We start from the raw sequence: 14,931 nt of genomic DNA, 5'->3' as shown, positions 1-14,931 counted from the left end.
AAAGCTTCTTAGCCATTCCAAATATTCAATTAACACTTCTTACAAATAAGTGATCATTGATGTATGTTGTATTTTGCATTTAATGCTTAATTAGTGAATATTTGCAAAATATCATCTTTTCTAGATTCTTGTGCATCACAATTCATGAATTCGATGTCTAACTCCATTGCATAATTCCTAAATGAATCTGAGTTGACACACATTACGTGTTTCATTCCTTGCTATAACGGTTGAGTTGTATTCTACAGCTTGATGTGGAAGCAAGAAGGTTGTAAATAATCCAATTGTTTATGTTTTAGGTTCCTTGAGTGGCTCATTATCTCAAAAGTGGAAGACAAGTGGTCGAGAATGCAAGTAGATAAATACTTGTAGAAGAAATCGCCAATCGATACAACATGAGTACAATGTGGATAAGGCCCAAATATGACTCTAATAAGTCTCAAGTATGGCCTAGATATAGCCTAATATGGCATAGATATACATACACACGGGAAAATCGTTTAAATGCCTTTCAAATACAACAATTAGTAAACATGTCAAATCTCCAAAAGGTAGAAAGATCCTTAATAGCTTTTGTTTATGTTATGGTTATAGACAATATCTATACAATTTTGGATAGCCAATGGTTTCCAGACATGACAAGGACACCAACTCACTCAGTGGTTAACTAATCAAAAGTTAACCAGAACACTATGTGCTTTTATATTAGTATAGACTCTAGAGACATTTATAGCCTTCAAACTTAAATGCTTTAAAGAGTTCAGACATGGTCAGTTCTGATAACACTGGTACCAATTCAAATACAAATGGGAGCAGCAAACATGATAAAAGTCCAAAATATAGTAAAGATCCTTAAAAGCATCTTAATTTACTTATAGTTGAAAGGTAGTATATGCACACTCTCAGATCTGCTTCACGGCATTATATATATATATATGTTGTATCATATCCAAACTTTTCTAAACCTCTGTCATATCCATATCCAAATATGTATCTTGGTAACTTGGAACAATAATTAGCAGTAAAAGAGAGTCTAAAACACCTCCACACGTAATAAAACCATTAAAAAAGTGGGTTTACCAATAAGGAAAGGTGAACCCTACCAAAATTCATGACATCAGCTATAAGAATACAATCCGCATAAGATGCAACAAAGTAAAATGAGCTACTCTCACAGCAGAGAGGAGAAACTGGAGTAAGAAAAGGGCAGAATCAACAAAGGTTGAAGTTGAATCCCAGGCCATGGGGAGACCTGATGAAAACTTTGTTAACAATAATACAAGTAGCAGAGACACTTCACCAGTAAGAAAAACTTGCTTATAAGCAATACAGGAGGACTTGGAAGAAGCTTCAGGAGGAGGCCCATTAAGAAGAGAAAAAAATGAGGACAATAGGACTTTGGGAAGGAACTCAGCAATTTGGAGACAGAATTGTCAGCTCAGACAGAAGAAAGACAAGAATATCATATCCATAAAAATAAATGACTAATGACTAATTACTCAAGGAGAAGCATGCTGGTGCTATTTTCTTTTACTCCAGTTTGCATATGGAACAGCACAATGGAAGGATGGCTGGTTCCAAGTAAGACCAATCTGTTAAATCTACTTTCTATTTTATGGTAAATGTCCCTCAGAATTTTAAGGTTGGACTGGATGAACGTCTAATAATGTTTTCTTTATTTGTCAAAACTTTTGCTACCATTTAAATGGGGAGGAGGACCAAAACTATTGTTTCCATCACTGCAAATATTCTAAGACTCAAAAGTTTGGCCCAACAACACTCCCAAATGAAATGCTTGATATAACAAACATTTATCCCTGAGCCAAATGTGCAGCAATACTTACCTTCATAAATAGTCCATGACGTTTTCTGCTGCAAAGGCAAAACTTAATCTATACCTCAACAAATGCAGGTAAGACATTCAAGAACCTCAAAATGTACAGCATCATATATTCATCTCTCTGAATCGGAGCCAAAAAAGAAGGGGCAGCAGCAACTTGTACAATTGGAAAGGTAGTCATGCTCCATAATATCATGGTTAAGTGTGTAAGGAGCAAACTGCACTCATGTACAAGTCCAATGCATCCACGTACACAGCTACCAAAGAATTGCCAAAAAATATGCTCTGCCAAAGCTAATGTACAAGTTCTCAGGAACAAATGGAGAAAGGTACAAAACTGTCATTTTTGCCGTTGAGCAACCCTGAAAGAGGATTGCATGCAAAGTGTCATTCATTGCAACAAGCTTAGAGAAACAAACAAACAACTTGCACCAAATACATTTAGTTTGTCTTTACATGCATATTGACTTGAATTTATAAAAGGAATAAATACTCATCATGATGTAATATCAAAGTCAATCCTAATCGCCAACTGCTAGGGTGTCCAATAGTTAGTCTAGCATCAACAAAGAAGATAATGCACACATAATTGTAACTTTGACCTACCTAAACAGAAAAATTGAAATAATATGTGCCTAAGGGAAGCCAGTATTAAGCAGTACTTGCCCTGCATCAAAAACCTAAGTTGTACTGTTTGGAAAAAAGCACAAGTTGAAGGCAAACTAAATGGAAAACTCATGGCCTTGAGGCTCTTTCAAGTTCAAATTCTGGCTTATTTCCAGCTCGCAAAAATTGCAAGGTACAACAAGAAGGAATCAGCGAGCAGGTGTCTTAGACTTTTCAACGAGCACAATTCGACCATTCCATTGTGTTTGATCCAGAGCTCTTATTGCTTCATCTGCATCCTCATCTTTCTCAAGTGACAAAAATCCAAACCCTCGTGAATCCCCAGTTCTTCAAAAAAAAAAACAAAATGAATAACTATTGTTAGCCATATGGTTTCCCCAATCCTTGAATATATTGACTTGAAACACCTACCACAGAAAAGTAAAAACTACAAATTTCTAGAATAATCTGCAAATCAAGTGACAACTTTTAGCCATATAATTTCACTTGTTCTTCAATAAAGAGCAAAGTAGAAATGTCAGCCAGAGAAAAGAGGCACAAGAGCACATACAACAAACTTTTAAAACATGCAAACTTGAGAAGGCACAAAACTTAAACACGGAAACAACAGATAGTTAAATAAATGATAAAAGTCCATCAATGGCAGGTTATGTGCTTACAAGGTAGAAAAAGGTAGGGAAATAGCTAGGGACAGTGGTTGAAGACATTTTGACACCAGGAACAGGCAATCCAAATCATTAGAAGAGACTTCTTACTCAGAGAAAAATTAAAACACTACAAAAAAAAATTGGGGAGACAAATGGAAAATGGGAATCAAAAGAGTAGCTTCACCACATGGACAGACTCCAGAGTAGTAAATTGCAAACCCATAGCATCCAAGAGTATGACAGATATGAAATTAATCAACAATCCAACAGACAATCCCAACATAGACCAAAGAACCACAGCGCAAAAAAGGATCCAAGCCAAATTTAGAATTTAAGCCTGTATTCATGAAGAAATTCGTTACTCTAAATTTCCACCTCTTATGCTTGATAGGAAGCATCAGGTTTAAAACCTGCACAGAATCAAAAAGCTTTCTATATCTGAAGTTCAAAAAGAGCACTTCATACAAGTCAGCTTATAGAAATTCAACATGATCAATTAGTTCTGACTTAAATAAGACAAAGACCACCAATGCAAGGAAATGATAATGCATCAAATTTATGAAGAAGCTTGCTTAACTAGAATGCAATATTATGGATTATTCATAAAGCTTATACCAGAAAAAGGACGTAAAGTGTAAACCAGAACTTACAGCTTATCTCTAACGATACGAACATCAGTCACATGTCCAAATCTTGAAAATTTTTTCTCCAAATCTCTCTCTGTTGTGACAAAGCTAAAACCTGCAATGAACAAATTATTTCCAGGCTTGCCAAGGCCAGTATTACGATTGGGAGGGGGTGACCATGGCCTCCGTCTTGGTGAATGCCGCCGAGACCGATATTCCATTGGAGATGTTCTGCGTCTTGGAGAATACCTAGCCCTAATTTATCATCAATTCACACATTCAACAAAAAGATTATGGAAGAACAATTGTCATCCAAAAATAATAATAAAAACCAAAAGTTTAAATAAGAGTACTGCTGAAGAGTTCACATACCTGGGTGATCTCTGATAATGATTCCGTGGCATCGGAGATCTTGACCGAGCCCGGTATCCCCTTCCTGAGCGACCATAACCATCCTTCCGCCTCATGGGTGAACGTGATAATGATCTATCACGCCTCTGCCGGATGCGCTCGGGAGAATACTTTCCTCTAGGAGGAGGAGATCTATACCTTCGAGGAGACCGTTGCCTCAAAGGAGAAAATGATCTATCTCTCTGTTTAACATCTCGAGGAGAATACCTTCTGAATGAAGGAGATCTGTCTCTCTGTTTAACATTTCTAGGGGAATATCTTATCTGAGGAGATCCATCTCTTCCTTTAATATCTTGAGGAGAATACCTTCTCTGAAAAGGAGAAACATCTGTTTGTTTAACATCTTGAGGAGAATACCTTTTCTGAGATGGAGATTCATCCCTTTGTTTAACATCTTGAGAAGAATACCTTCTTGGAGGAAGTATATCCCTTTCTTGAACATCTCGATGAGATTGCCTTCCTGGAGAAGGAGATCGTTTTCTTTGTTTAACATCTTCAGGAGAATGCCTTCGTGGAGAAGTAGATATATCTCTTTGTTTAACATGTTGCGGAGAATACCTTCTTGCAGAGGGATCACCATGCCTTGCAGGTGAAGGAGACCCATCATTTCTGGAAAAGTGTGATCTCTGTTTCACAGGGGAAAGTGACGTCTTATGAGTTCTTCCAGGTGAGGACAATCTGTATTGCAGTGGAGAAGGTGACTTCTGACAGGCTCTGCCTGGAGATGGTGATCTGTACTTTGCAGGAGAAGGAGACCTCTGTTGAGTTCTTCTGGGAGAAGGTGATATTAGTCTAACAGGAGAAGGTGATGCCATTGGGTCAGGGGACGTTAGTTCATGCCTTCCACAAAAAGGTGATGGAGAAGTGTGCCCAGAAGAGGGTGATCTACGTCTCTTAGGAGGAGGTGATTGCAACACGGTTCTACCGGGAGAGGTTACTGGGTGCCTGGCAGAGGAAGGTAACATTGGACGAACTTTTCCAGGAGACAATGAATATTGTCTCAAGTCAGAATCTGACTGCAATGGGGTTTTTGCAGGAGAGGGGGACCTGTGTCTCACAGGAGAAGGTGACCTCACTGAAATTCTTTCAGAAGAATCAATATGCTGGTCAACTGAAGATCCCACCTGCCCTCTCCCGAGAGAAAATAATCCTCCCCCATGAGATGGAGATAGTCTCGAAGGAGGAGATACAGACCTGGATCTCTGAAGATGAGATGTAGATTCCACATGTCTAGGACTCGTCGTCAATGAGAAAGATTTATGCTGCTCACCACCAATTATATCCATGTCGGCCTGGTAAGTTTCGACCTCTTCTTTCACATTAGGATAATAGTCATCACCATCTGTTTCATCCTTAGTTACTGCTAAATTAAGATCCAGATGAGCAGATCGCCTTGCATGATATGTCTGTGCATTGTCCCTATGATCCTCTCTCTGTTCATCCAAGTTCGTGGTAGTAGGTGACTTTAAACCCATGACTGTAAAAGGAAAAAAGGAAACCGATAAGATTGATAGAGCAATCAATCATCCCCTTTAGTATAAGACATGCCAAAGCATGAACACATCACACACCTGGAGCATCTATGAGGACGTTAGGTGAAAATTTGCAAGAAAAGAAAAGAAACTTCCTACAAAATGTTACAAAAGTTTTGGATAGGTTGTGATTAGAATTAAATAACTTATCATAGTGGTGTACCATAAACAGCTTATTAGCTAGTTTTCAAACAAGCCTATCTCAACATCCTACCACTTTCCTAATAAAGAATTTGCCATTCTGTACTGCACTAGGTTGCCCTGTCCTGTTTAGATCAAAATCCAACTCTTATTTAGACCAGTTTATTTGAACTTGTGTTCGTCTCAAACATCTGCTTGTGAATCTCGTGAAAATGGATTTGGATGCCTTCCCATGTTTATATACCAATTTCATATGATACAATAACATAAAATCACAAAATCCCGAGGAATAATTGAAGAACCTACCCAGGAGAAGTGATCATTGAGAATTATACTAATGGAATAGAGTACAGAATATCTGAATTGAGACTCTCCAATCTTGGTGTTTTTTGTTTAGAGGGTTCAAATGGCAAGGTACACTCTATCTAAATGTCGCTTGTATACTGGGGTAGAGGAGCTGAATCTGTGACTGCTGAACTCACTAGTTGGTTTCAACAATGTGTCTATTTCATCCCCATGGAATCATATATTGTAGACTACCCAATACCGGTGAGTCAAAAGTGAATCAAGACGTCTGAGGAAAATGGGCATCATCCCCTACAACATCAACGTTCAGAGCATACCTAATCACCAAAATTTAGCAAATATATGACGAATTCTGATCATCCGTTTTTAGAATCAGGGTTTCAATATAAATCCGCGCCTGTAACGTTATGCACCATAGTGGAAAGGCAAATTGCTAATAGAATCGAATTGATGGAAGAGATTGACGGGTAATTGATATGCTTAGCGTTCAACGGCCAGAATTCTCGTAAAGATCAAACAAAATCCTAAATTAAGGAATTATAAATGGGTTTGAGAAGCTTTTTTAATTTCGAAAGGGCGAGGTAGGATGCAGCCAAAAAATTACTCAACATGAATAAAAAAGAGGGCAGAAGAAGAAGCAAATTTTACCTGGTTGTTGAAATGGCAATGGCATATAAGATTTTCTAGCAAATACCATCAACGGCCAGTATCAATCAGATTCAGAGCATTGACATTTGTCGGCATTCATTCTGAGCGATTCCAAGCCTCCCGTCGAACTTGAGCTAATGAATGGACCAAATGATGCATATAGGCCCTGACCATTCCGTTTATGTCTAATGAGATGGATGCCTCAATGCAGAAGCAAATGAAACCATTGTTGCACTGTTATAAAAAAGTTTTATCGTTAATAGACACCGAAAAGTATAGAATAATATTTTTGTTTTGCGAAGGTTATATGGATTGGAGATATAATCGTGTCAAAAATTGCACGCTCTAGCACAAGTAGATATGAGTGACTAAATAAATGAAAAATAAGACTTTTCGCTAAAGAGAATGTTGATTTTTTTATTTTTTATTTTTATTTTGTGGCGTGTTATTTTATTTATCAAAGTTTTAATGTACAATTAGATAACATTATTATTATTATTATTATTTTTGAATGATGTAGTTAAAATGGTGTAATATTGGACTTATTACTAGTGAAATGATATTATTAGATTAGTTTATTTCTCTTAGGTAGTTCTTATTTTTAGGACAATTCTTTATTGGGTTTAAATAAATAAAAATAAGACTTTTTGCTTGGTTTTTTTAATTTTGGGATGTTTTTTTATTTATCAAAATTTTTAGTGACAATTAGATAACATTTATTATTATTATTATTATGATTGGATGATGTAGTCAAGATGGTGTAACATTGGACTTGTTACTAGTGGAATGATATTATTAGGTTAGTTTATTTCTCTTAGGTAGACCTTATTTTTAAGACAATTCTTTATCGGGTTTGAATATGAAAATTTAATGGAGCCTAAATTTAATATAGACTAATTTGTTTACATTTCATAAGTAAACTTATACTAGCATGATCATATAAATTAAATAACTAATAAATATTGATAGCAATCAAAATAGTTATGTGTTATTTTTAATATTAAAAATTTGTAACCTCAAGAGAGGAGTAGAGGAAATGGAAAATTGGTTTGGAAACTCTTGATTTCATCAATTAGATTGTATATACCATAAAGAATATTCTCGCATTATTAAACTTAGATCATCCATAATTTTTTATTTTTTACAGAATGGAAATTCTAGAAACCCTATTCCAAAATAGACCACGACATAAAAAAATTATTTAAGCAAACTTTACATATATAATTGTAAAAAGAAAGTTATTGAAAAATGTATATCGTGTCATTATCGAAAAATGCATATTGTGTCATTCGCATCAAACCAAAAATCTAAATATTAATAGAATTGAGTATATAGAGATTTAATTTACCTTCGAACATAATTGTTCATGATGTAGATTTTCAAACAAAAAAACATGTTATTCTTCATTTGAAATAAAGAGGAAGGAAAGAAGTACAATTTAGTATTATTGTCAAAATTATAAGGGTAATATAAGCAAAAGGTTTAAAGCTTATTCCAGTTAGGAGCACATTTAGGGCATCTAGGAAGAGAGGAAAATGTTGTCTTCCAAAGACCATATAAAGTCATAGGTATAAATTCCAAATTTATATCATTAACTATGATGAGACTAAAATCACTAATTCTTCAAAAGTAGTATAGCAAAATGATTGCATATTGAACTTCTAAACCAATTATCTTATTTGTTTTAATTGGGTGAGAGATCAGAAAATGAGCCTCGACGACATGGATAATTAAAGGATCCATCACCAAGAGCTTTTTTATAGTCATCTTCTCACATCCCAAAAGTAGAAAGATTTTTTTTGAAGTGAAGTCATACTTGTCCTGACGATGAACCACACTGGTTGGTTCGAAACGCGTCGACAAAAATTTCTCCATGTGATTTTCACCGAAGAATTCTTCAAAAATACTTCATCATTTTAGTATGATCGTACATGTAATATGAAACAAAGCTCTTTGATATAGCTATAAAAAGTCTTAGCAAAACCCCTAATATATGTTTATTTATATGCTCTACTTTTGGAATTTTGACACATTGATGCACTATGGGAAATAAATAACTCTCTAGATAATTTCATATTTTAAACAAACAAAAGCAACCAAGGCAAAATAATGTGCATGTTAGGGTTTGAGTGCAATGATTTTATTACTTGTCATTTTAGAACAATTAGTATTATAATACTAAAAATAAATAAACCTAAATTATGAAAATATTCCTGTTAGATGTTGATGATGCCAAACCCCCTATTTACCCCAAATGAATTAGTTAGAACTAAAAAAGATAATTACAAAGATTTACAAGAATTCATTAAAGTAAATAAAAATGACAAGTATATATGGGAATAAAGCATAGTAGAGGGGGATAATGTGGTGATTCATAATAAATGTGAAACCCTAAATACTTTAAGTTCATGATTATTAAAAATTAAGATACAATCTCATTATCTTAAATGCCAAAATTAAATGTGAAAATGTAATCATAGACCATTAATCACAATGTCTACCATGTATCAAAAATTATGCATTACCTAAAGATAAGTGGAAAAACTCAATCTCAAAAGATGGGTTGAAGTGAAACTCAATGCAATAGAAATAATATGAAAAAGAAAACCAGAAGTTATCCGATGAGAATAATAGATTGCATTGAATACACATTTTAATAGAAATGCAAATGCATTGTTTAAATAATGAAAAGACGGCAATTAACAAGGTAAATGAGCATGAGGAAATTACTTAAAAAAGAGGTTGGCCGTGAAGAAAGAAACCACATACATTGTGCATTATTAGTAGGAAAATATGTTTCATGTATTTTATAAAATGTTTTCAATAAATCTTTATATCAATTACTATGAGAAGTAGAAATTTCCCATGGGGTGTAGAGTATACAATCACAGGGTGTTCTGTTAAGGCACTCTGTGGTGAAGAGGTCACTAGTTTGAAACTCTGTGGGCAAAAATCCAGTCATGCTAAGGGTTGGTGTGGCCTAGGCCAAGAGTAATTTTGGGATGATTTTGATGACGTGTAATTTTGGGATGATTTTGATGACTTAGATGCCCGTAGATCGTGGTTACTCAAGTTACATGTTAAACATATCAGCCATCTAAATATTTACATAATCTAACAAACTAAAAATAAAAATTAAGAATGACCATTATAGTTTACTAAAATTTAGTAATCATAAAAATTTTCTTAATTTTCTTTATAGATAATTTCCTTTAAATCTTAAAAAAAAGCACTTCAATCTTCATAAATTCTAAACAAGTGTAAACATCTGAAAAGTTTTAAACCAATATAAACATTAAAAGAATTCTTCACCATTATAAACAATTAATCTTTAAAGTGATTAACACGTAGGAAATAAAGATTAGTTAAACATAAAAGCACTCAATCTTCATAAATTCTAAACCAGTGTAAACACCAAAGGAGTTCTAAACAAGTGTAAACATTAAAGGAGTTCATTACTATTATAAGCCATAAGCCTCGAAAAGGATTAACACCTCAAGGAAATAAAGATTAGTTAAACATAAAAGCACGATAGAATCGTTTATCAATAAACACTGGAGAAGTATGCTCATTTTTTTGGAAAGGTTGTGAATGTCTAGAGAACAATTAAAAATAAGTTGCAAGAGGAACATTGAATTTATGGTATTAAAAATATAAAGCTTCAAAATCCAAAAAGTGGTTGATGTTGTCTAGCAATATCACTTCAAGAACATGTTAAAAGTGAGTTAATACAAATTCATTTCCTTTTGTTCTGGGTGGAAAAATTAGAGTGTTCAAAATTTTTGGGCATATATCATTATGAGTTTTCAGGAAATCTAGGAGTTTTAAGTAGTATTAATTTGACCCATTTATAAGTTTTAAGCAGTATACTGTGAAAGAAAAAGAAGAGTCACAAAAATAATTTAACATGTTAATGTTTAAAAATGATTGTTTATTAAAAATAGTAAAAATGGTAAAATTCAATTGCAAAAAATTTAACCAATTTATAACTAACAAAGATTACATAGTAGTTAGTGCTTGCGGCTTCATTTAAATGTAAATAAATTAAAGTAAAAATATTAAATTCAAATTAGTATTAAAGTTTAGAATGGAGTTAATTTAGATTCTACAGATTGGTAAATTGAGGTATTTGGTTATTTGTAATTCAACATTGTCATAATGGAGAATCAAATCTTACCCAACGACAAAAAGAATAAATTTTTGATTGGTTACTCATACGTGCATGTTGGAAAGTCAGATTTACATATATAAACAAATTAATTATAAAACAACTAATATTTTTTTAAGTATATTGCAATATCTAAAAAAAAATTACACACCCATCCAATATAAATTAAAACTTTTGCATAAAATGTATCTCTAATTTAAATATTGAAAAATATATATATATACCTTTTTGAACATACTCTTAATAAAAAATATGAAAATATTAGTATAATCAATTTAAAAAAACACATGTGAAAAAAATATAGAAAGAATCTGCAACATACCTAAAATCACACCTCCATCTTTTTGTTTCTTTTAATTAATAATCTTGACATGGTCAAGTTAATCCGTATAAGGCACCTATTTTTACAAAGTAACTATTTATTTTAGTGTTGTAAAGTCGTAGTTTCCCATGCTTAATTTTTTGGATTCTAACAAGGTACGGTCAGCTCTGCATCTTAATACAAGTTCGTTTGATTTCAAAATCCGTAATCTAAGTTCCGAAACTTTTGTGATATAATAACAAATTTTTTCGGAAACAATCACATAGGAGAAATTTTTGTCGACGCCTTTCGAACCATACAGTGTGGTTCATCTTCAAGACAATATGATGAATCTAGGCAATGAAATAAATAAATGAAGAGAGCAACTAAAACGGCTAGTTTGAAAAATATACTTAAACTTCTATTTTGTTATTGTATTTTCTAGTTAAATTTTTTTAATTATTATTATAGTTTATTTAATATTATTATTATTATTATTATTATAATTATAAATAAATAATAATTGTAAAAAACAAATTAATATATATATATATATATATATATATATATATATATAATTTATTTATCGATTTAAGTTTAAAAAATAATAAATAAAAATAAAAAGAAATAAATAAATAAATTTATTATTATTATTGGGGATTTTATTAAATAAAATTATAATATATATATTATTTAATTTATGATAAAGATATTATTTAATTTAGTATATAATAATAATAATAATAATAATAAAAGATATAATAATATTAATAATAATAATAATAAATTTATATAAATAATTTTAAGAGATCACGGCAGAGATCCAACACTTGTTGATGCTCCAACCATCGTCTCTGTTAATGTTAACGAGCCTTTTTTCAATTTCCAAGGCCTCTTTGAATTTACGATGATGAAAATGGTCAACCCTAGCTATGACTTCAGCCTCTTCTATAATTTATTCGAGAATTTATATAAGAATTTATATACATGCAGCGAGACTGTAATACTATGTTAATATAACCTTACTATTTGTGATCATAATTACCTGGAATTTGTGGAGCCCTCACTCGATGGTCGGATGGCAAACCCTTTGCTTGGAAGGTGCGCAAGGAGATCTACGGCTCTTGGGCTTTAGGGTTCAATGGACAGTCCGATTTGATGATGGGCAATTAGACACCTAGTCATTATTTAGGAAAAGATCCTCCAAGATGAGCTAACAAAAGACTTAAGTAAGCGTGAAGCTACTTTGTTAAAGAAAATAAAGGATCAAGAACTTAGAGAAAAAAAATGGGAGTAGAAACAAGAGTTATATGGTTGAGGGAAGGGAGAAAGTACCAAATTTTTCTATTGCTCCACAATGAGAAATAGAATTTGCAATAGGATATGTCACATGTAAAATCAATAAGGGTTTATTATTTAGGAAAAGACCCTTCAAGATGAGTTAACAAAATATTTTAGTAAGAATGAAGCTACTTTGTTAAAGAAAATAAAGGATCAAGAACCTGGAGATTAAATATTTTGAAAGTAGAAACAAGAGTTAGATTGTTGAGGGAAGGGACAAAGTACTAAAATTTTCTATCACCTCACAATGAGAAATAGAAGTTGCAATAGGATATGTCACATGTAAAATCAACAAGGGGTCATGTCAAAGTCAAAACATGAAATTGAAGGATAGCATTGTACCTATCACAACCATATTTTAAAAGAACGCTTGTTAGACAAATTGTTAGCAGTTAATTGCGATACCCTAGTTTTAACCTTTGCAGGTCAAATTATGTATAAAATTGTAAATAAATGGATATGATGATGAGATAGAATAACCCTATGCATAAATGATGTAAATGTCTTATATGAATTCCTTGAAGATAACTTAAGGCCAAGGCTTGACAAGCGAATGTTGAGGCATGTATTTTTGATAAATGTGCTTTCTATATACCATAAGGTAGATTTTCCATGATATTCTCAAGATATGTAAACATTACTTCGAAAATTAATATAAAGGTTTAAGGCTAGCTGTTGAGAGCATGAGAGGGGTTATCTTTTGAAGATGCTTGATATTTCATCATGATCTTCCAAAAGATTTAAGGTTGATCTTTCAAATATGTCCAATGGTTTATTCAAGACTTTTGAAAGGTTTGGAGTGAATCTTTCGAAGATCCCTTATATTTTGTTAAGGACTTCCAAAAGATGTGAAGTTGATATTTTAAAAATGATTAATGGTTCATTAAGAACTTTCAAAAGATGTTCTATCAAAGAGGCTTGACAAACTAATGGGGATTTTTTATAGGTGTTCTTTTCAAGAGGATCAATGGTAAATTGGCGATTTTTTAAAGATATTTATTTGAATAGGCCTAATGGTCTTTGTGTTTGTGTAGATGCATGTCTTTCAAAGGAGCTTGATGACCTTACCATCAAGCATTTTTTTTAAAAGGTGGAAGTTTCATAGAGGGTCAATGGTCTAATAGATATCAAGTTTAAAATAGAGCCAAAGGGAAGGTCATTCAAGCTAGACAGATGGAATTTCAAATGATCATTATGTGTGGTCGTTTTTTAACAAGAGCAAGTAAAACTTTTGTATTAAAATAACTATAGCCTAGTTGAACATAATTGTAATACAAAATGGATTCTAAGCATAGGTTTCCCCCTCGAAATGCATTGTTAATTCATGGACATATTATTAATTTCAAGGTGTTGGCTTCATAACAAATCATCATTGTAGGATCTAAATCAACATGCACACACACACAGAGGAGACAAAAAATTAGAACCAACATAGAGCCATCTTAACCACGAATCTACCATGAGTCGAGAGGGATCAAATTTCTTTAGGTGCAAACTTATTTTAGAGTGCAAAAAACAATGTGTAATTTTTTATTGTTTAAATTGTGTTTTGAATGTTATAGAGATTACATAACATGTGCATTGAGTCATTTTATCAATGCACATTAAACTAGTTTTTTTGTTATTAATATATTTTTAAGTATACGTCAATATTAATTCATATTAAAATATTTTATTCATAACCCACATTAAATATTTTATTCTATATAACATTCGAATAATTTAGGGAGGTCGGGATGGAGACTGCAAAGGAGGGCTTCGGTTAGGGTTCGATCTGCAGCGGTAATTCCTGGACGGCCGCTGTAACCTGCACTGTCGTTTTCGTTTTTACCACCAGCTTCCTATCTGTTACGGTCTCGTTTCACCGGTGGCTTTTGTACTGTGCGTATTGCTCGGAGGTTTATCCGTTACTAACCGCCTCATCTTGCGGTCTGTTTCCTGTTCCTGGTTGACCGGCCCGGGTTTTTCTGTTTCTCTATTTTCTCCTACAGTATCGAGGTGTCCTCCGTTTCAAGGCGCAGCTGTCGACATGGAAGACTTAGATGCCGTGGATTATTCCGAAGACCCACTGGAGGGGGTTTCCATCTGGCGCTCCTCCTTTCCCACGTCGGCTAGCTTGTTCAGTTCTGGCTTCTCTTTGGCTGAACCCTCCCGGCCCCCTGTGGTCCTGCCGGACGATCCTCCTACCTGGCCATCGTTATCTACTCCTCCGGCATCCCCGTCATCACTAGGGTTCGTTTCCGCCTGCCTAAACCCTAACCCTGGTTTAGACCCCCCTATCTCTGGCTCTATTACCCGAGTTCTCCCTCCGGTGACTGGGGTTTCGCATATACAATCTACCCT

The 14,931-nt window shown here is 33.5% G+C and overlaps 1 protein-coding gene across 2 annotated transcripts; it reads right to left on the bottom strand.

The window, feature by feature from the left end:
* Positions 1–1,637: 1,637 nt before the first annotated feature.
* LOC149249473 (uncharacterized) lies at positions 1,638–7,066 on the bottom strand. 2 transcript variants are annotated; one of them, XM_089458703.1, is made up of 4 exons: positions 6,779–7,066; positions 4,113–5,628; positions 3,765–3,995; positions 1,638–2,202 (listed from the first exon to the last, which is right to left on the bottom strand). In XM_089458703.1, the coding sequence occupies exons 1-4, from the start codon at positions 6,825–6,827 to the stop codon at positions 2,181–2,183; spliced, it is 1,818 nt and encodes a 605-aa protein (XP_089314829.1). In that variant the 5' UTR covers positions 6,828–7,066; the 3' UTR covers positions 1,638–2,180. The 2 variants fall into 2 exon arrangements, with proteins under 2 accessions (XP_089314829.1, XP_089314828.1); XM_089458702.1 differs by lacking the exon at positions 1,638–2,202 and adding an exon at positions 2,251–2,794 and having other exon boundaries at positions 6,779–7,065.
* Between the last annotated feature and the right edge of the window lie 7,865 nt (positions 7,067–14,931).

The sequence above is a fragment of the Pinus tabuliformis genome, chromosome 7 (genome assembly GCF_031772625.1).
Source record: "Pinus tabuliformis cultivar Carrire ecotype Pingquan chromosome 7, CPIR1, whole genome shotgun sequence".
NCBI lineage: Eukaryota > Viridiplantae > Streptophyta > Pinopsida > Pinales > Pinaceae > Pinus > Pinus tabuliformis.
Note: the sequence above shows the minus strand (reverse complement) of the source record. Positions and strands in the feature narration are given on the sequence as shown.